General features: G+C 38.1%; 1 protein-coding gene across 1 annotated transcript in view; it reads left to right on the plus strand.

Annotated features, from left to right (window-relative positions):
* Positions 1–22,545, plus strand: part of rbfox3a (RNA binding fox-1 homolog 3a) — a 347,427-nt gene that overhangs the window by 72,527 nt on the left and 252,355 nt on the right. Inside the window, exon 5 of the mRNA XM_079851785.1 lies at positions 11,917–12,037. Within this exon, the coding sequence (XP_079707911.1) occupies positions 12,007–12,037 (31 nt within the window). The 5' untranslated portion in view covers positions 11,917–12,006. The remainder of the gene's footprint in view (positions 1–11,916; positions 12,038–22,545) is intronic.

The following is a 22,545-nucleotide window of genomic DNA, read 5'->3' on the forward strand; positions in this document are numbered from 1 at the left end:
GGTGCAATATCAGATATAGTAAAACCAGTGGCTAAATGTAATAGTATGACCTCTGGCTGGCAGCGAGACACTCCAGATGGGCCAATTTGAAAGGATCACAATGTCCAACCATATGACTTTATTATAAAATAGCCACCATAAAATGAGAGTGACTCTATCTCTTATTTCACTGAATGACTCTATACAGCAAGGACACACGGCGACGCCTGCACAGATCACTAGCTGGAGCATGTGGCCAAAATTCACTCATGATTTTTGTTGCAAATATTCACTCAACTGGTTTAGTTGCTATTAAAGTTGTTTTGTAGTGTACACCTTTCTCTGGCACTCAGCAGTGAGATTCACCCCTTATTTAAGGCTGTTTTCACTCTTGGTTTGATTGCATGATCCAAACTTAAGTTTGTTTCGTTGTCCCTTTTTTATTTTTGGTCCGAACTGCCATACAATTGCATCCTCAATGCAACTACCACCTTCAGAACAATAGAGTGGTGCAGGGATGACGTCAAAACCCCGAAGACTAATTCACCCCTGGTTCCCTCGAGATTTTCTTATGGGGTTTTATAATGGGGTTTTTCAATTTATGAGTAAAACAAAGCCTATGGTGAACTTAACTTGACAATACTTTGACGTTTTGTTCTATGGCATACATTACACTCATTGCAAAAACGTGAATTTTGAAGCAGTTATTTTTATTGTTAAAAACATGTTTCTAATCATTTACTACATAAGAATGTTTGGAACCTTAATGTGTGCAGTTTACTTGGTAGAACAAAACGTCAATGTATTGTCAAGTTATGTTTACCACAGGCCTTGTTTTACTCATAAATTTAAAAAACGAAGGGAACCAGCGGAGAATTAGTCTCCTGGGTTTTGATGTCATCCCTGCACCACTCTATTGGCAGCTGTTTGCCACTGTAACTGAGTAACTGTATACTGTTACAGTTCGTATTAAAAGCCCCATTTAATTTCATCTAATATGCTCTATAGAATGAGAACGCTGGATAAGCAACATTTTTTTTAAGATATCTGATGTCAATTGCATACATTTTTTTTGTTCCCTTAAACTTTAAATACAAATAAAATTGTGTCTTGCCCCGCAGAATTAAAGAGTGCAGAAACATAACTCCACAGCAGCCTTTGATGTGAAACAGTCCTCTCCGTCTCTTAACTGAAGAGGATTTTGGCAACAATTCCCTTTGATAGAATATACCTGGGCGTTTCTTAGTCAGAGAGTGTGTGGGCTTTTGATGTTGTGATCTTTTTCTGTAAAGTTTTTGTTGTTGCTTCAGGGACGAAAGTGTGTTCTGCTCTAGAAGTTTGTGGTGGGACGAAAATTAGTCAGCTGAGCGGTGGAGAGATTGATGTGTTTTATGTCTTCAGGAAGGGTGGATGGACCTCATTGCATTCAAGTGGGTTTATAATATGTCTCGTATGTTGCATGCTGTGCGGTATGACAAGTTGTTAGGCATAGTTCCTTGTGCTGTTGCTATACTTTGAAGAGTTTAAAGTGATGTGGCATCAGTCTAAAGTCAAACTAATAAAAACAAATTGGTTGGTAAGAACTAAACAATTGGCAAGACCAAAACTTTGCTCAAAGTTGGCCGGGACTCTGCAATTCTGCACTATTCTGTTCAAAGTATTTTGATCCTGTTGCTCTTCCTAAACAAAGACTGTTAGTCTTACAAGCCCAGATTTTGCCTTTCGGCATTTGAGTTGTCGAACTCCAAACAATGTACAAATGTCTCTTTGAATAAAATATTGTTTACACATAACATATATATATATATATATACACACACACACACATATAATAACATATGTATGCTATATTTTTTTGTATATTTGCTTAAAAATACGATAAATATCCAGCTAGAGGAGCACTCCCACTGATTGTTTTCCACTTCGAGCATTGCATCTAGCAGAAATGTAACCAAATTTCCTGGTAAGAACTAAACAAGAAACTTCTTTTATGAAATTACAAATTGAAATATGTCAAATTTCAGTGCTATCCTTATTCTCTGCCCAAAAACGATTCCGAACAGTATGAGTAATGAGTTGTACTTCATATTCCATTATATCAAGTAGTCAGGGAAATTTGCGTGTGCCACGTGAATAAAAGCCCCGACTCATTCAGTTCATTTTCTTCACAATAGTATAAAGGCCATATACGTGTGATGTGGGAAATGTGCTTGATTGTGTAGAGAAACACAGAGTGGTGTAAAAAGCTGAAGTAGTTCAGATGCTGTATTTTAATGTCTCTTTGTGATTGTGCGTTGATAAGAGCTGACAGATCTTTTTCCTAAGCGCAGGCAGGCTGATGACAGTAGACTATTCACAGCGAGGCACTGATCACTCTACGGCAGCTCTCTTTCTCTCTCTATTCGCTGCATGAAAGAGGGTTTCGACGGCGGCATACCTTTTGTGTCATTTCATGGGCTGTGTTTTTTCATCAAGCGGAGCTGTGAGTAACTTGTAAAGCAGCTCAGCCGTGTGTCTGTCACGCCTTGCACTTCATTTCGCACTCTTTTTTTTTTCTTAGTACGGAGGGAAGGTCTTTTTCACTTTAAAATAGGGGAAACTTTTAAATGAGGCACTTATACAATAAAGGGTTTTCTACAACTCTTACAGCAGTGGCCAACCCCTCCTTTTCTTTACCAGCTTGTTTCATCTCAGTAAGAGTACATCCTTTCATTTTGGTGGGATATTTGTCAGAGACTCTGCAGACTGCATAAGTAACGGGAATTAATGTTTGAGGGACACCCGCGCCGATGGTCTATAATAAGAGGCCTCGCTGAACCAAGGGTTTCCAAGGATATGAGCTCTTTAAACAAGCTCTCACTGTACTGTGAGATTACTTAGTTAAATAATATCAGCAGGCCCATCCATCTTTGCACATTGTATCACTTAAACTACAATATCTGACCTTCAGCACCAACTTGTAATTGAACTCTCTGCAGAGTCGCTCTGTGGAGTTTGACTTATGCTGGCTTTGCTGGAATACATCTCAGCATGACTACATTATCATGTCCTCTCTTCATCTCTCGATTCTTCTCTTCACCTTTCCCTTATCTCCTCTCCTCCTACAGAAAAGAAAAATCACAGATGAGATCTTAATTGTTTCTCTTAGGCAGTAATGAGATTAAATGGAAAGCAACTGGAGACTTTTTTCTGAAATCTTTTGCACTTGATAAAAAAAGATGCTGGTATTCTCACATACATCTCCCCTACTTTCAGATGAAAAGGACCTGAAACATTTTTGACAGAATTCTTCCAGGAATAAATTTTCCACATTGATTTCAGAATACTGTATGATGACAATTTTCTCATTTAATTCTGTTTTTATTCCTGCTTAGGCATTTTAGGAGAAACATCTGAGGAAAAAGTTGATACTTCTGTGAAACATAGCTGAGACCTCCATGAAGTTTCCTGAGAAATGGAAAACCCCCAGTAATCTCACATGCGTCTCTTCTAGAGATTCAGAAGAAAACTACACTCAGATTTGCCAAGATACAAGTTCGCCATCAAAAAGTCAGGTCTCATTTTGACCTCAAACATTTCTTATCAAATACTTCCAAGGCCAAATTATTCACTTTAATTGTTATCATTTGTGTCTTGTATTCTCGTTAGATATTTAGGAGACATTTCATGAACTCTCCTCTTTTGTCTACTGAGAGTTTGGTAAGATGTTTCATTAGTTGAACAATCAGTATGTTGTTAAACAACAGTACAATCCATTGAACGCCTACTGTGTGACATTTCTTCTTAGGAGAACATCTGAGAAATGAGAAATCTCCATAATTATGAAAGAGTAACCTTTCTATAAACATTTCCTCTCCTCTCCCATTCACCTCTCCTTCTTTATTGTCCCTCTCCTCCTTTCTCTTTCCTTATCCATATGGCTCTTTTTGCCAACAGCATGTATTCTATTTTAAGAGTGTGCTGAGATACGGTGCCGTACCATTTAAAGAGTGGGCTTTATCATGTTTGTGAAGTTTGCTGGAGTCTAAACAGGAGCTGGTTATACACCAGAGACTTGCGAGCACTCATTTTCCCTTTTGAGCTGACTCCAGTAAATCATTTGACACCATGTCTTAAAAAGAGATGCGTGCATCAAATCTGAATCCGCCACAACAAAAGCTCCTGTTGCTTTCCAGAGAGATCCGGCAGCTCTGGTGTTGGTGTGTGAAGGCAGGTTACGGGAATTCCTCAGGGCATGGTGTGAATAGAGGCTGGGAAAAAGATTCAGCCCATCCCTGTAGGATAATTGCTCCTCTCCCAGATGAGCTGTGCTGAATTGCCCTGTACACCGTGTTGGAGGCAGCTGTAATTCTGTCTGAAATTTCACATTTTGCTCAGAGTCCTGCTGTGGGTGCAGATCTCCTGCTGGGTACTCGACTGAACCTTCCGCGAGACTAAAACTCAGTCCCTCGCTCGCTTCTGATGGCTTATGGCTGGGGGCGATTCTAGGATTTCAGCCTTAGGGGGCTCAGCCCCTTACCTGAATGTGAGATGTTGTGGCTCAGAGGAATGTTTCTTGCGACGGTTCACAAGTTCAAATCTGGTCTGACTCATTTTTAAAGGACCAATTAAAATAGCATCTGGTTTTCAGTAGATGTAAATGTGTAGCAGAGATGTATTTGCTACAGGGGCGGTGCCCTTGCTGCACTAGAGAACATTACCAATTTCACCTATGTCATCGACTAGACGGTGGGATGATACTTAATGTAACAAACTAACTTTCTTAAGGATGGTAAAGGGGAGGATTCATAATAAAATTACACCAGAGAGCTACTGCAGACAATATTTTCAGTAAATGTGAGAGATGACATTATACTCTTTAATATATATGTAATTACGTATTTATGTATGTATATGTGTATATATATTCATCCACACCATTCATCCACATCCCGAAGGTGCTTTATTGGATTGAGATCTGGTGACTGTGGAGGACATTTGAGTGTTGCAAACTCTTTGTCATGTTCAAGAAACCTGGGCTGCATTTCTCAAAAGCATTGTGAGCTAAGTTGATCATAGAGACCATCTACAATGATTCAATGATCTAGTTAGGCATACAATGCTTTTGAGAAATGCAGCCCAATTTGAGATGATTTGAGCCTTGTGGCATTATCCAGCTGGAAGTAGCCATCAGAAGGTACACTGTGGTCATAAAGAGATGGACATGGACAGCAACAATACTCAGGTAGACTGTGGTGTTTATTCTCAATTGCTCAATGCTCAATTGGTACTAAGGGGCCCAAAGTGTGCCAAGAAAAACCACCAGCACAGTTTACACACCACCACCAGCCTGATCCTTTGATACGAGGCAGGATTGATCCATGCTTTCATGTTTACTCCAAATTCTAACCCTACCGTCTAAATGTCACAGCAGAAATCGAGATTCATCAGACAATCTTCTATTGTCCAATTTTGGTGAGCCTGTGCGAATTGTAGCCTCAGTTTCCTGTTCTTAGGTGACAGGAGTGCCACCCAATGTCTTCTGCTGCTGTAGCCCATCTTCAAGTTTTGACGTGTTGTGCGTTCAGAGATGTTCTTCTGCATACCTCGGGTGTAACAAGTGGTTATTTTTAGTTACTGTTGCCTTTCTATCAGTTCAAACCACTCTGGCCATTCTCTGACCTCTAGCACCAAGAAGGAAGAACTGCCGCTCACTGGATATTTTCTCTTTTTCAGACCATTCTCTGGAAACTCTAGAGATGGTTGTGCAAGAAAATCCTAGTAGATCAGCAGTTTCTGAAAAACTCAGCCCAACCCTTCACGTTCAAAGTCACTTAAATTACTTTTCTTCCCCATTCTAATGCTCAGTTTGAACTTCAGAAGATTGTCTTGACCATGTCTATATGCTTAAGTGTATTGCGTTTCTGCCATGTGATTGGCTGATTAGATATTTGCTTTAACGAGCAGTTGAACTGGTTTACATAATAAAGTGGTCGGTGAGTGTAAAAAAACAACACACATACACATACACACACACACACACACACACAGAGAGAGAGAGAGAGAGACTATTTTGTAAACTCTTTTTTTCCACAAACAGACACATACAGCATACTCAAACACTTTGACAAACTTAAAAAAAAATTGTTGTTGACTGTAGACCAGTGGTTTTCTTTATATTCAAGTAATATATTGACATTGTGTAAAGTTGACAGAAACAGAAACAAGCTAATGATTAAATCCTTCCAAAAAAAATACAGAAGTTGACTAGCTCAATTTAGGTCTATCTTTTTACAAATCTCATGTTATTCGCCTCTTTTCATGCACTCTTTATATTGCATCGACTCTGTTCATACCTGCACATGCATGATTATGGCTTTAGGGCTGCACTGCATGTGTAATATCCATCTCCCTTCAAACAATATAAGAGCTCAACTATTATTCATTGAAGTTATGACCTACTGAAACTCCTATGAGATTGGGCCGAGCATGTTATGCTGTTAAAAGAAATTCAAAATACTTTGTTGTTTCTCACTTCTGTTTCCCAACTGACATTTAAAATGGACTTTTTGATTGAGTGTGGTGTTTTAACTTGAAGGTTTAAGTGTTTGCTAACATATCCTGCAGCGTCAACACTAGCATCCCTGGCTTAGTCTCATTAGCATAGTGAAGCATTGCCTAGAGAGGGTGGTGCTTCTGCCAGCGCTGTGCAGTGAATTGTATTTGCCCTTTTGGTAGATGCAAAGGGGGGAAACCCAATCTCAATTCTACACATGAGTCATGAATTCAGCCGTGATGTGTGAATATGGCTCACGTTCAGGGCATGGCTGGAACTGAATCTAATTGGATGCAATTGACTTTGAATGCCGATAAAACACTTGATTAACAGTGCTACAACAGGCCTCGTCATTAGCACCAATTGGTAATGTCTGGCCTTCTGTGTCCGGCCAGCTAACAGAGCTGTAAGCAAAAAGGACATGACATTGGGAGACAAAACAGGCTGTTTTGGGGCCAAAATGAAAGTTGGACAAGATTAATTTGCCCTTATTATCTTCCTTTAAAACTGGCTTGTATTTGAAACACTTTCTGGTCCCTTCCAGAAGGGAGGGCTCATCCCATTTTGGTGGTGCATTGAGTGGAGTCGATGGTGAAACTGCCTAAAAAGTAAGGAGGTAGCCAGGGAATGTTGGGAACCATTCTTTCTTGTTGTGCCCTTTCAGTGAAGCTTACAAAAAATTGAAAAATATTTTGCTAATGTAACTGAGAAACTTGTCTTTTTCATTTTTTATGAACTTAGCTTTTAGCTGGGTTGAAGTGCCTGTGGCTCTCATTACCTCGCTAGTATAGAACTGCTGCTCATATAGTACTCCTCCTCAAGATACATCGTTTTTATCATATCATAAGAGAAAACTGTGAAATTAAAACTCTTTGAATGGGGCAGTACTAGTTTTGACAGAAAGAATAGAGTTCAGGCACAGTTTTCGTTCCTTTTTGAATATCTTGTATGAAACAAATTGTATATAATCCAGCTAGATGCAATTTACAACTTTAGGATGTTAAGTAAAATATTTAATGCAAATTGTTTTATTTTTTTTTATTACTAAATTATGTTTCTGTAATTCAGGATTTAGGTTATGTTGTGCAGTTGCGCCAACCAACTCCAACACGAAATGATTGGCACATGTTCTGTTGACTCAAAATGTAGGACTATTCATTTTATAATAAATACATTATTTATTTATTTATTTATTAGATTATTAGATTATTTTAACCAACGGTGATCTTTTATATTGGTTTTTAGTCACTTTATTTATTTATAAAATAAATTAATTATTACAAATAAATTATATAGAAAAAAAATAAATTATGTAATTGGATGATTTATCATTTATTTGATGAATAACATTCTGTGTACCACTTTCTTTCCGCTTGCAAATACTGTAAACTGACTTACATTTTTGGAGTTTTTTTCTTTTTTAATTTTATTTTGCACTGAATGAATGATATTGACTTAATTTAGATACATACAGCATAGTGCAATAGCAGCATCTGTTTAAACTGAATGTGTGAATTCGCCCCTGACTCTTTTCTGTAGACTTTCTCAGGCACACACCCCTCTGAAGACGACTCATTGAAATGAGTGGGAGTGTTCGTCCTGTGTGGAGGACATTGCAGCTCTTCTGATAACCACCTTCCCTTGTGCTCTCCTATTATCCGCCACGTCTTCCCATGATTCTCAGCAGCCAGCCTACACACACTCCCACATCCTCACACACAGAGACACCTACACTACCAGGCACCTACAACCGCTCTCCCTCTTTTACTGTGGCTCTGCATTGATGTTCAGACGCTCCTCAGAACTCTCCTATCTGCTCTGCTCCCCGTGTCTCCGACTCCAGGAGGAATGAGGTTGGAGATGAGGAGAGCGTGAAGGTGTGATGGGATTCAAATCTCCCCACTTCACAGACCCAGACACAGCTGATATATGATGGCTGGTACTCCTTTGGTTCCACAAAGGATAAAGAAGTAAATAACAGAAAACAACAGCAAAAAAAAAACAAGAGAAAAGAAAGTATAAAAGTACTTTTGCATTCTGCTCTAACCTCTGAGCTTGTGTTTTTTATTATTTTTTTAGTTTCGTACCTCAATTTAAAGACCTGTCTTGTGTCTGACATATTGACGACTTATGATTCAAGAATGATGAGATGATTGCAGTAACAATGATCAAAACAATGTTTCTCATCGCATGTTATATAGTTCAGATTTTTTGTTTTGTGTAATAATATATTTTAGGCTTATTTATTTAATTGAATTTATTATTAGTGAGTATGGACGATATATAATTATACAGTATAAAATATTTTTTCATTTACTTAATAAATGTACAGTATAATATTCCTTTTGAGATTTTAAAATACATTTATTAGTGGTATTAAGTATTCATATTTTATGTGCATCAAAAAACATAATGTAGAAGTAATAAGCTAATTTTTACCCTGCCCGCCATTACACTTGTGGAATTCTTTTGTAAACTGTCCATGTTGAAAAATATCTTGTTACATAGTTGAAACTTTTGCCAACAATGTGAAACATTTATGCGTATTACATATGCTTTATACGTTTTGGGTGTGGCAAATACAGTTTAAGTACGGAGTTAACCGTTATATTTGACAAAGGATAACTTATGGTGTTTTGTGCAAACGGAAATATGAATGTATGAACCATCATTTTGACGCACTGTCATTCTTATAGGCTATTCACCGTTCATCCTAGGGCAATTCCACGCAAAAATGTCACATCCATAACGCCAACTAAATACCATGGCATTGTGTTGGTGTTATGGATGTGACAGTTTTGCGCGGAATTGCCCCCTATTCGATAAAGTGAAAAACATGCATTGCCATTTGCAGTGTCGGGTTTTAAATAAAATGAAACATGTTGTAATGTCTTACTGATGACAAAACAGAAGATGTCGTACACTGAAGCTTTTATTCATGATTACAGCGAATAGCTTAGATCAAAACAATAACTAAAGCAGCGTGCTTTCTTCTGTATCTGCTAATTCAGCGCATTAACCCCATAAATGCTGAAGCAAAGGAAACAACAGCAAATTACAACTATTCACAGTTTGACTGCGGCGCTACAGTGTAAATACTCAGTACATATCAATCTATCTGTAACAGACAAAGCAATAGTGACACATGGTAAAAACATTGTTACTCACACTTGAGTGTTGCGACATTACTGTCGGATCCAATATAGTCAGCACTGCATTATCTTTTAATTTCAGTCTCTCTGAAAAGCCTGCACCGAACTGTGTCTTGTTTAAAAATTAATCTGCTGTAAAATTAAGCGAGCGAACGAACAGTGTCTTTCTGGAACTTTGTTAAAAGTAAAGTTCATCCACACTTTCTTAATATTGGGATCACAAGGAAGGCAAAGGCTGTGTTTTCCCACAACCTGACACTTCAAAACGTCTTGTAATCCTCAGATCATCTCAGGTATCTTTATCATTTTGTTGCTGGAGTATTCCTGTGTTTGCGTTTGTGAATGTAATATGATACTGATAGAATCTGCATCCCTAAAATATAGGCCAGTTTTTGTTACCGAAACATTTATGTAGCAGCTCTACATTGGCATTCAGGGCAGGGCTATACACATGGCAATTTGCTTAAGAGCTCGCTATGAGAGAACATTCCGACCTCTCTCGGTTCACGCTTCTTTCCCAGGAAATCCCCACTTCATATTCACTCTGTCGATCAGAGGTGTGATCTGCTGGCCGTTGCTGGATTTAGGGGGCTGCAGTGGACCCTTCCCCGTGGCCCACAGGACCAGAGGCGAACCCTCCCTTCCACACAGAAGGAGGGATGAAGACAAAGCCGTCCAGGGTTACTCCTCACAAGCATGAAAGAGTAGAAGACATAGCCTTGGGCATTGTGCATGTTAATGCGCTAGTTTGCTTTTCCATGCTGAGGCTCGCTCCTCTGGCCTGCGAAGTTACAGCTTCACACCATCATTACAGGATTTAGCCTCGCTGCATTGCAATGCTCACAAACTCTTAACATCCCTCGTCTTTCTCTTTTCTTAACATTTTCTTCTCGCTCTTTGACCTTTGCCTGATACTTTTCTTTTGGCAGAGCTTCTTCTCAATTTTTCACAATTTGACTTTGATTCATTTCAGTGCTTTAGGAGAGGTTATTTCAGCAGGGAAATCGGCATCTTATTCACTAGCCACCTGCAATTCAGCTTAACCATGAAATGGCATCATGAGCGCTGTGATTCTTTTCAGCACAAACCCGCATCATTTTAGACTTATTATAGTTAGCGGCTTATTCTCAAAACTTGAATGTCGCCGTTTTATAGCCTGTGGAAAGCAGGCCTGTAAACATAATTTCATTTAAAAGAGACATTTGTGTACGTTTTCAATTGATCGTGGCAGAAATAATGAATCTAATGAAGGTCAAATGATGGTGAAGAGCATTTTAACTGCAAAATATTCAGGTGTCTATCCAGACAGCCCCATAGTCTGATTCACAAACGTATAACGTCACAGCACGTCACATTTCCTAGCGGTGAAAACAAGCTCCGACAGAACTAGATCTATGGATCAAAAACATACAGCAATAACAAGTATAGTCCGAATCACAAACAAATGACACATTTATTATAATTTTTTTTATGAATCGGTCAAGAATAACCACAAACTCATCTGTTCAATAATAGTAATTGTGTATTTTGGGACCTGTTATTATTTTTTTAAATTCAAATTCCAATTTTTGTAATGTACCATGTTAGAAGGTTCCCTGTATCATTTACAGCAGTTGCTGAGAGATAATTTCTTGCATATGTAAGTAATAAATGGACATTACAACAATACTTGTAATATACTTAAACTACCGGTCAAAAGTTTATTATTCAAAATAGTTTCTGAAAGAAGTGTCTTCATCTCACCAAGGCTGCATTTATTAGTCACATGATCCTTCACAAAACAATATTTTTGTGGCAACTGTGATAACTTTTTTGTCAGGATTCCTTTATGAACAGATTTTTTTTTTTTTTTTTTTAATCAGCATATTAGAATGATTTCTGAAGGATCATGTGACACTGAAGACTGGAGTAATGATGCTGAAAATGTTTATTAAAATTTCACAATATTACTGTTTTTACTGTATTTTCCATCAAATACATACAGCCTTGGGAAGCATAATAGACTTCTTTCAATCAAATCTTTTTTTTTTAATGGATTTTGTTGGAATCAAATCTAATCAGAATCTAATCAAAAGGGAGATTATGTGAATTAACATTTGTAGGGTTTTTCTTGGCGAATTCCCCTTGTTTCACAAGAGGTGAATGGTGGTCTGGAGACACTATGAACACTAAGCATTATCTGATGGTTTCATGTGCTGAGTGTTTCCTCGCTCTCTCCATTTAGCCAGATTCCTCTTTCCTCTGATCCAGTCACTAGACACCAGAAGCCACAGTGAGGAAGCCAGCCTGTCCCTTTGAGAGCTAGCGGTGGTCTGGGCATCCAGGAGCTGAGGGGGCTTCATGCACAGATGGCTGGCCCGAGGCCGGACAGGTGGGTGCTTTCTGGGCATTCTGCTGCGGGTTGACCAGGCAGTCTGGGCCCGGGGCAGTGAGGCATGCCAGCTGTTTTCCTGGTGCATACCCTGTGCTTGTCAAGACTTCTCTGCTGCTCCTACAGAACCACAGCATGGCATCATTGTGTCTCAGATTCCAACTGCAACAAAGACTCAAATCGGGGTTTTAGATAACAGACGGGGCATCTTGAAATATTACAGCCAATTTAAACATGGACATATTTCTCCAATAATAGATGAATAAATAGCTGGAGTGTTTTACAGGGAGTTGACTCATAGTTATGAATATGAGCGGATGTGGCAAGCCTGGGTCTTGGTTATTGATGAACCAACAAACCCAGCTGGTGGTTTTTGTCAAATCCGTTTCATCAAGGTTGGCTGTAATTAGCAACACTAGATGTGAATCTGTAATGTGTCTCTAATTATTGCAGCTATTTTGTGAAATGAATAGACTTTCTGCTAAATCAGAATTCAGATTATGGTCTAGGTGGATTTTTTTCTTTCTGGTTTGTAGGGAGAAACAGTGGCGTACAATCCATATATTAGCCTGGTCTCATTATAAATATGTACAGGGGTTGGATAATGAAACTGTGAAACACTGGCCAATACACTGATTTTACATTCCAGCAGTAAGAGCAGAGTGTGAAGGTTGAATTAGCAGAGCAATAGCACAGATGTACATAAACTATTTGCAGTCCACACTACATATAACAGGAGAGACAGTATATCAGAGTTCAAAAAGAGGACAAATTGTTGGTGCGGGTCGCGCTGTTTTTATATTAATAATAATATTAAGCAGCACAACCGTTTTCAACATTGATAATAATGAGAAATGTTTCTTGAGCACCAAATCAGCATATATGGAGATTTGAAACGTATGCATGTATAGTAAATCCAGGTAATTCATTTACGTTTATGGCTCTTTTGATGTAGATTAGGCTTGTATCCAGTATAACTATACCTTCTGCATTTTAGCAATAGAAACAGCATTCCCTGACAGAAGGCAGCTGGTAATTGCAGCATTATTTATAGTCAGGAAAAGAAGCAGGGTATTTTAATTGATTGAGTGTCGAGTAAGAGACCACTTGGCGTTTATTTTAACATTATGTCTCTGTAAGGTACTGCATTACTTTGTTTTATTCATAGATCATGTTGTGCTTATTGGCAAAGTTCAACAGTTCAAATTGGAACACATTTTAAGTTCATTTTTAAGACATTTGGAGAAAAATATCACCTCATTCAGGCCAAAATGAGTGTAGTGCATTAAATCCAAATGATGTAAGGTTGTTCTGGTCAAATCCTTGTATGAACAGCTTAAATGCAAACGGGTGGTTCTGATCACGTTGTGCCACTTATCCTTGCCACTAAAGGAAATTAATGAATAGAAATAGCAACAGCACTTTGTTTGACGTGCATTGAATTGATGCCACTTCTAGAGAAAAAAACCCTGCATCAAGCCACCTAAAGAGAACTCTGAGCTCTCAGATACTGTTTTTCTCAATTTGTTAATTTACTATATCTGAAGCTTATCTTCTCTCTAACCTTCCGTGTAGAGTCGGGTTGTTTTCCACTTTAATCCTCCTGGATAAATCATTAAACTACTGTAGACCTGAGTTTCGAGGCAGGACAAAGGAAATTCATTTTTAACATAATATCAAAGGCTTTCTCTTTTTAGCACAGTTTCATGCTATTGATTTCCCCCTCCTGTCTTGAAAACAGGAACTTTGCTCGCTCTTTTCCATTTCTCTCTACCCCCGTTTACCCTTTCATCAGAGGGTGTGGGGAATAATGAAGCCAAAGCCGAGCTCTGTGTCATTTACATAAATGATTATATTGCAGTTTCACACTTATTTGCATGGGCCTCCACTGTTGTATTATGAAAGTCATATATTATTCCAGTGCCACTGCCCAGGCAATTGAGAAAGAGGGGGGCTTTTATGTTCTCATATATTGTAAAAGTTTTGTGGCCTGGATTGTGCTGCTTCATTCAGCCTTTTGCAACGAATTTGAGCTTCTTATTACATGACCGGACCATATGAGCTTATATCCTATATTAAGACATTGCAAGGCAGAAAGTGCAGTGGCTGAAAACACTTCTGCTCATCCAAATATGTGTTAATACATAACAAATCTCATAGCACGTAGAGCGATATATCTCTATTTATGAGGAAACATGAGGAAATGTGCCTGTATATGTATTTTTTTATAATGTGTTTGATCATTTAAGATTATGTGTTGAATTGCAAAGCTAAATGTTTCATAAAAGTATTTGGAATTCCTTTCATAAATAACTGTAAACACTTTTTTTTTTTACAATACTTATTCATAATTACAGCTTTATATAATCTATGATATTATTACTTTTTTTAAATGTTTTATGATCCATGATACTGTAGATTTTTCTGACAGCATTATATAAAATACATACTGTATGGTAAACCTATAAGGGCTGATTGTTAAAATTATTTAATTGATTTTTTATTTTATTTAATTTTCTTTTGCAGGGCAATTTGATTTGTACTTTCATTTATCATTTATAGAAAAAACCTACGCATTTTGAATCTGTATTAACTTTAAAGTGTAGAATATGAATATAAGTGTATTGTAAAGCATTTTAACCGATTACATGTATTCAGGAGAACATACAACTGATTTTAAAGTATATAATTCAATATTATAAATGCATATTAATTATTATGTAGAAAAGCTAAAAAATAAGTAACACATTTAGTTTGTCCTGTTTAAAAAAAAATGACTTGAAAGTTACTTTGGTAACTTTGGGTACTTTGGTATAAGTTTGTTCAATATAAATGTAAAAAAGAATATTTTCTGAAACCTTACACAAGTAAAGGAACCCGAGTCAGAGTTGAATTGAATCAACAGCTGAATCTCAGTGGTTGCAAATTGCCTTGAATAACAAAGTGTCCCCTCCTCAGTAGATGCCACCCAGATTTATCACACAGATCTCGCCAGAGAATTGTTGGCCCTATCTAAGCCCTGCGGAATCTGAATCCATGGATCTGCATCAAAGTCAGGCTAAAGATATAGCGGAGACACGATTAAGAAACGTTTGAATATTATACTTTAGACAAACACAGGCTTAAATGAGCTCTCTTATCAGCTGAATTGTCTGTCTCTACCTCTGTCATCCAGCATAATATTTTTTGCAAACAGAGCAGGTGAGAGAGAAGAGGAGATTGTCTCGCTTGTAATTAGTAAACTGAATGATTGCCAGAATGCAGTAATTTGGCTCTCTCAGTTTGAACGGATTATCCTTGATTTGTTGATAAGTGTGATTTTAACAGATTGTGCTTCTCTCTCTCTCTCTCTCTCTCTCTCTCTCTCTCTCTCTCTCTCTCTCTCTCTCTCTCTCTCTCTCTCTCTCTCTTTCTCTCTCTCTCTCTCACACACTCACACTCACACTCACACACACACACACACACACACACACACACACACACACACAAACAATCTGGTCAGGTATTAGCTTTATTTTTTTGCAGTTAGAAAAGACTGAGGCTAGTTGTCATATGGGGATGTTGTCCAAGCATCACGATTAATTACATAAATATTTGCAACCAACTTATATACCAACTTACATCATGGAGTATGACAACATGCCACAATAGTGCCATGCTATTGGGGCATAATTGTCACATAAGGTAAACAAATGTGCATGTGCTGCATTTTTTTCAGGAAATAATGATTGAAATGTTCAATAGCTTTTTTTTTTTAAAAGACTTTAAGGGATGTGTTTCAAAAACTTGAAAATACTGAGGTTTTCAGTGATAACTTGGCCAGTCTCCCCTATATTTTGAATTAGTAACTCAGATTGTATTGTAACTCATATGAATTGCATTTTTTTAAAAATCAAAACTTCCAATTTAGACAGAACAACAGTGCATTCTCTGAACACGGTGTTTGACTTTGATCTTTTTTTTGTCTTTGTGATAATGACTACTGTATCAGGCATGTGTGTTTACAAGGTCATTATCTGACATGACACCTTTGGCCATCTACAGCACGGCTTTGCACTTCATATAAGGATGACTGCCTAACGGCAGAGACGGCGTGTGTGCGTGTGTGTGGGTGTGGGTAGGGCTTTGAAGAATAGCACCGAAGGCCTGCTGAGATTAAAAGGTGGCCTTTGCATTTCCATTATTCATTTGGTACCCTGCATTTTGTTTTCAACCCCAAAAACATGCACTGACATCAAAGGGAAAATGAAGGAAGACATGGAAAAGAACAAGGCATTGTAAAGAATAGATGTTGCATTTATGCATTTCATTGTCAAGGCCTCAGATATCCAACAAGGTTGTTTCCTCTCTGTTGATTACACCATTAGAGTGTTTATGTTATATTGGAACACACGAAAATCGGCAGGGTTTCATGTGTCAGCCCCTCATACCCCTGCCCTGCGCTCTGTGTCTTTGAAGTAAGCCCACGCCCGTCTCGGTCCCTCAAGACTGGGATTGTGTTTGACATGTAAACTCCATCTCTCTGAATCAGGCCTTATCCAAACACAAACAGCCAACATTAGACACAGCACAAACATGCTTGTCTGGTGGCACACACTGTTATCGCTTGTCGGCCAAATGTCGAGACAGTGAAGCTGATGATACATGGTGCAATGATTCCAGCAGTCTTGCCAGGCTGCATTGCAAAATATGAGTATTTTAGGCACATACTGTAGTAGCGTTTTAGGGCAATGCCTAGTGTGTTACTGCTGTGCAAATTGCTTGGCCTGTATTTTGCCCTGTGGTCCTGTCCTGCGACATTGCCTAGTCAAATCACTCCAAAACCAAGGCGGACCACTGACCTTAAAACACCTCTGAAGCAAATATGTCTCAGAATGCAATGTGCTCATCAGCACTTATAATCATCAGAGTAAATATCAGGAGTAAGTTGAATTTTGAAATCTGTTTAGACCTATTTGACTAAGGAGCTAGAAAAATTATGGCTTGAGTTCTGTAATTTTGAATTTTAGATGTGACATTTAACATGGAATTTTCGTGTATTTATAGTTTTAAATGAGAATTTTGTGCATTTTAGTTCTAGACTGACATTTAACAAAAGTAATTGCTTTTGTGTTGTTTTATGGATTTGGATTTAGTAAATTTGAATTCTGGAATTCTAAGAAAATAGACAATAATTATTTATTTATTTTTGTGAAATTTCATGTTGATTTCGAATTTGACTTTGTAGGCCTATTATGTGAATTTAGATGTGACATTTAACAAAACTGAAATGTTTTGATTTGCATGTGATCTGTAGTTTTAAACAGCTAATTATGTTTATTATTGTTCTGTGAAATATGGAAGCTTTTGACAGTTTTTATACAATCTAAATTTTGAAGTTCTGAATTTCCTCATCTGAAAGTTGTAATGTTATAATCTGAATATGTGTAATAATAAGGCTAATTTCATCTAAAAGGTTTAGAACTGGAAATCTGCTGTTTCAGTTTCAAAACTGTGAAAAACTACACACATTTATACCTAGTATATCTCTTGATGGCATAGACTGATAGGTCCTTAAAGGGATACTTCACCTCTGGAAAGATGAATGCGTATTTAAAATAGGTCATTTATGTAGAAGAAATGTGAAGAAATTTTTTAATTTGGAGCTTTCTAGACTGAGAAAAGCCAGAAAATGTATTTTTGGCTCATGTGGATGAAAGACAACAACTCCCAGAATGCACTTGCTTCACTGCCCTAGGAGGCCACGCCTACTGGTAAGAGAGCGCAGTTTAAAACAAGGTTAGGCTACCAGTGAGTCTCCGTGACGAGTCTGCCTGGGATTTCGGGATCGCCCAAAATGTCCGGGATTCGGCTTTTGCGTTCTACAGTCGCCATTCATCATGTTTACTGTGGCGAGCAGGACGAGGCTGACGGCCGTGGGAGAACGGCGCGAGGCCGGTGGCGTCATTACTGAGACGCGCCGGTCTCGCAACGGAGGTGCAGGAATTTTCTTAGCAATGTTAAAACGCACATCAACCGATCACTTGTTTAGCGTTCATGTAAACACTACATTCAGATTCACTGATCGGAATGAATTCAGTTAGATTGAAACGAGGTGTGCATGTAAGCAATGAATGGCGACCGCAGAAAGCAAAAGCCGAATCCCGGACATTTTGAACGATCTCGCCCGCCGGACAAGTCAGGGAAAAGGAGGATGGTAACCCCTACTTACTCAGCTTTCTCCACAGAACAAGAGCCTGCTAGCTTAGCTTCCAAAGAAAGACGGCTGACTGTGTGTACATTCTGTGATTGAGATCCCACCCTCTATGGGCGGGCTGAAAACATGCGGAACAACGCCTTCTACTGGCTGTAGTCTTTAGCCTCTGGACAGAAAATCCTCCGATGACGCAAAATGACGATTTTTGCGTCATCGGAGGATTTTTTCCAGACAAAAAATACATAAATCTCTCCTCTCAGGGGGATATGAGAAAGCATGGTAATTCGAAAATACTACAGGTTTTCTACTAATACAAAGCTTAATGCTAAATCCTGAAGTATCCCTTTAACTCATATGGTAGCGATCACATTGTCATCTACATAGCGCAGCTGATTGGTTGCTGTTGCATCAGCGGCCAATGAGCATGCGGCTCAACATTCAAATACCGGTAGAGTTGCTGTTAGCAGTCTGTAGCGAGCTTTCAGAAACCCTCCACCTTCCCCAGCTCCACCTGTTTAGATCCGCTACGGGGGTTATTTCATGGATGTTTCATGTGCCATAGCAGCATGTCTTACATGCTCACTGCAATGTCTGTGAATGTATTGGCAGTAGCAAGTCTTGGTACTTCCACTAAGACCAAATACATTAACATTACCATATCCATTACCATGCCAATCGCTCCGAGAGTCGTCATGACAGAAGATATTTTCACATCAAATTCAAATTTACAAATTTCAAATATTTTTGTAATTGTTCTAGTTCTATTTGACCACCACCCAGCATGCATCTCTTCCCCTGAAAGTCTCTTGCTAGAAGCTCTTCATGGCTGTGAATGGGTTATTACTGGCATCGCCACATTTCATTGGAGGACATTAATATCTGTCATGCGTGCGCACCCCAACTCCCCACTTCATTTATTCAGCTCGCTTTTGGATTTAATTACATCTCCAGCCTTCCTCCAGCAAGCTTGCACCAATTATTCTCTAAAACAATGAAGAATTCATTTACACCTGTTGTCAAATAGATTTTTTGGAGGGTGGGGGGAGGGGAGTTTAGAAGATAATTAAGCCATCATTACATATGATGAATAATGGCAGGCTATTTTTCACATTCTCACTTGCTCTCTTCCTTCCTCCTTCCTTTTTTTCCCTAGCTGGCAATTCGAAAAAGATCCGATCCTTCCACCTCTGCACCTTAGATTCACTTCTCATCATGTCCCAGAAGGCCTTTTTTTATTCACTCCTAAGAATGGTTTCCCTTCATTATTTCTGTCCTACCTCTCTTTGACACATTGCGGCATGGAAGCACAAAGGCGTGACATCAGCTGGCACCGTGATCCCGCAGGAAACTTATCTACTGTAGATCACCCACTCTTTGACAGCTCGAAATGTTGCGTGGATGCATTATCAGCGAATACCTTCATAAAAGTATTTGTTAAATTGTACAGCCTGACAATGAGGTGAAGCATGGGTCATGTCGGCATATGTTCTCGCTCTCAGGTTGTTTTCCTGTCCTTCCGTGTTGAAATGAAGGGAGCCATTAGTGTGTTTCTGACTGGGATCTAAAACAGGCTAATCTGCCTCATTAGGAAGACAGAGGTGTATGAGCAAACGCAGCGGAGGGGAGAACAAAGAGTGGAGGTGGAGAAAAGCGTGGGAGACAGTGGTCTAGAGTAATCCTTATTCCCAAATGATTCCAGATCAGATGAAAATTGCACAAATATTTGGGGGAGAAATTGCAGACTCGCTTGTGTGGTGTTGAGAAGAATCCGACACGGCTGTGACAATTACCATAGGTAATTGGCAGAAACACACAACCACACACGCTTCTGAAGTGAGCAGCAGGTGTAAACGTCCGACTTTATGGACTGTGCACAATGTAATCTTATTAGCATTTGTTAGTAAAGGATTTTGTTTTTATTTGTTTTAGGAAATGTAAAAAGTTTGTTTTGTATGTTTGGCCAGACACTGCAATGTAAAATATTAACATATTGATTGCATCTAAAATTTGAACTCTTTTTTTGATAATGCACGTATACAAATGGCTTCACGTTTAATAGCCTCTTCTGGATTTAGTTTATAAATAAATTCGGGTAACACAATTATGTTACATGTAGTTACTATAGTAATAACTATAAATTATGCATACTTGCACGCAACTAATCCTAAACCAAACCGAACCCTAATCCTAACCCTATAGTAAGTACATGTGGTTACGTAATATTAATCATTTCTTAAATGTATAATTACTCTGTAACAGAGACACCTTAAAATAAAGTAACCTAAATTTGCTATTAAACTTTGTACATCACCAAGGTCACATACCTAAAAACCTTTGTTTTCAAAAGTGGCAGTTCTTGCTTACCTAGATGAGATAAAACATGGCAGATTAAACTAAAAACACTTTTTTAACAACCTACAACCAAGAATGAGATCAACCTGATATGCACTAAAGACAATGTAGACAGATTATATTAAAGATGCTGACAGACTTTATAATGAACCACTTGAGTTTTTTCATCCTTCTTCGTTCCTTCTGGGAAAATTGTCTAATCATCTTGAATTGTCTTAAATTAGTGAGCAACCGAAAAAAGAAAGAAAGAAAGGAAAAAAAGAAACTGAGGTCTGAATCGCTTATTTCCTGTGACGACTTTGGCAGAAATCTACTTTTCCGCCCAGTTGAGTTTCTCTCACAATGTGCTCGTGGATGTCAGGGAAAAGTGCTTAAGAACTTTTAGCTATGCGACTGATTATCTGTCCAACTTTAAGGTGTTCCTGTCCTATCTCTGAGCCCAAGGGAGGGATTTAGCTCAGATTGGAAAATCTAATATTTTCTTCAAATAGAAATCAAATAGAAGTCACCGCACAACCTTTGTGTGGCTGAGCCATGGAAGATGATACAATGCTGACCCTTGGCTGACAGCGGGTGCAGAGTTAAATGTCTTTGAGAGAGCAGGCACTCACAGCTCGTGTGTGTGTGTGTGTGAGTGTGAGATATTCCCTATGTTATGGGGACCAAATGTCCCCACAAGTATGGTAATACCAGTAAATTGTTACCTTGTGGGGACATTTTTTTGGTGGGGACATTTTCACGAGGGTTAGTGTAGGGGGATACAATATACAGTTTGTACAGTATAAAAAACATTACGTTTATTGAATGTCCCCATAAAACATGGAAACCCAACCCAAAATCTTGCTATTTTATTAGAGGACTAAGTTTTAAATCTTAACCTAATATACGGGCATATGATTCTGCACATTTAAATAAAAACAATGCATAATAAATACTACTACTACTACTACTAATAATAATGATAATGATTATTATTGATGATGATGATTAGTATTATTATTTAAAAATGTATTTATTGCTCTGTCAAATAAATAATTGATTACATATAATAAATATTTAATAATAATGATTATTATTATTATTATTTTGTAAATATTATATATATTATATAATATATTTAAATGATTTATTATTACCCAATTATTAAATTAGATATGTTTTGCCTATAGTAATCTTAAAAACGTAATTGACAAAATATATATTTTTTTTTTGTTTAAGAAGTTGCCATCAAAATTCACTTGGCTCAAAAATATGAGAGGTTTGCATTTGAATGGACATTATCCTTCTGTTTTCACCCTGGGTTTGTTGTAAATCGGCTGAAATCGATGCTGAGGTAATGTTTCCTTTCCCCCACCGTCAAACACCAATAATAAACGGAAAATGTGATGCCATTAGAATCTGTGTGTATGGATTACTTGATATTTGACTCTCTACCACGACAAGTCCCTTGATACTTTTAGCACAAATACCACAGCAACCACAGCAGACACTTTTGATTGCGCTAGTACATTCAGAATATCAATGTACGAGCCAGGCAGGCCTGAGAAAAAGAAAAAGAAAAAGAAAAATAGTTTCATCACAAGCAGATTTGCTTTGCAACTGCTTGCAGCATCCCGAACTTCGTTTTGTGTTACTTTACCACTTGATAATCTAGCCCTCCTCTCCGCCGAGACTCGAGAATGGCTTTTTACCCTTCTTTGTGCTCAACAGACTTTACTGGAAACATCATATAATGAAGAAACAAATGGAGTCTGACTGGGCATTAACACCAATAAGGATCAAGCAGCAAGCTATCGTGCTCTCCTTAAGACACTCTCAATTAAAGAGACTGAATATCAAAGGCCTTTGCAATCTATGCACAGAAGACTATGTAATTATCCTTTTGTGTTAATGATATTATCCTAATAAAGTCTTGATTAGGTTTGCTACATTACCTTTGTGGCACCATCTTGATATGAAG

This window comes from Squalius cephalus, assembly GCF_949319135.1.
Source record: "Squalius cephalus genome assembly, chromosome: 19".
In the NCBI taxonomy this organism is placed as follows: Eukaryota; Metazoa; Chordata; class Actinopteri; order Cypriniformes; family Leuciscidae; genus Squalius; species Squalius cephalus.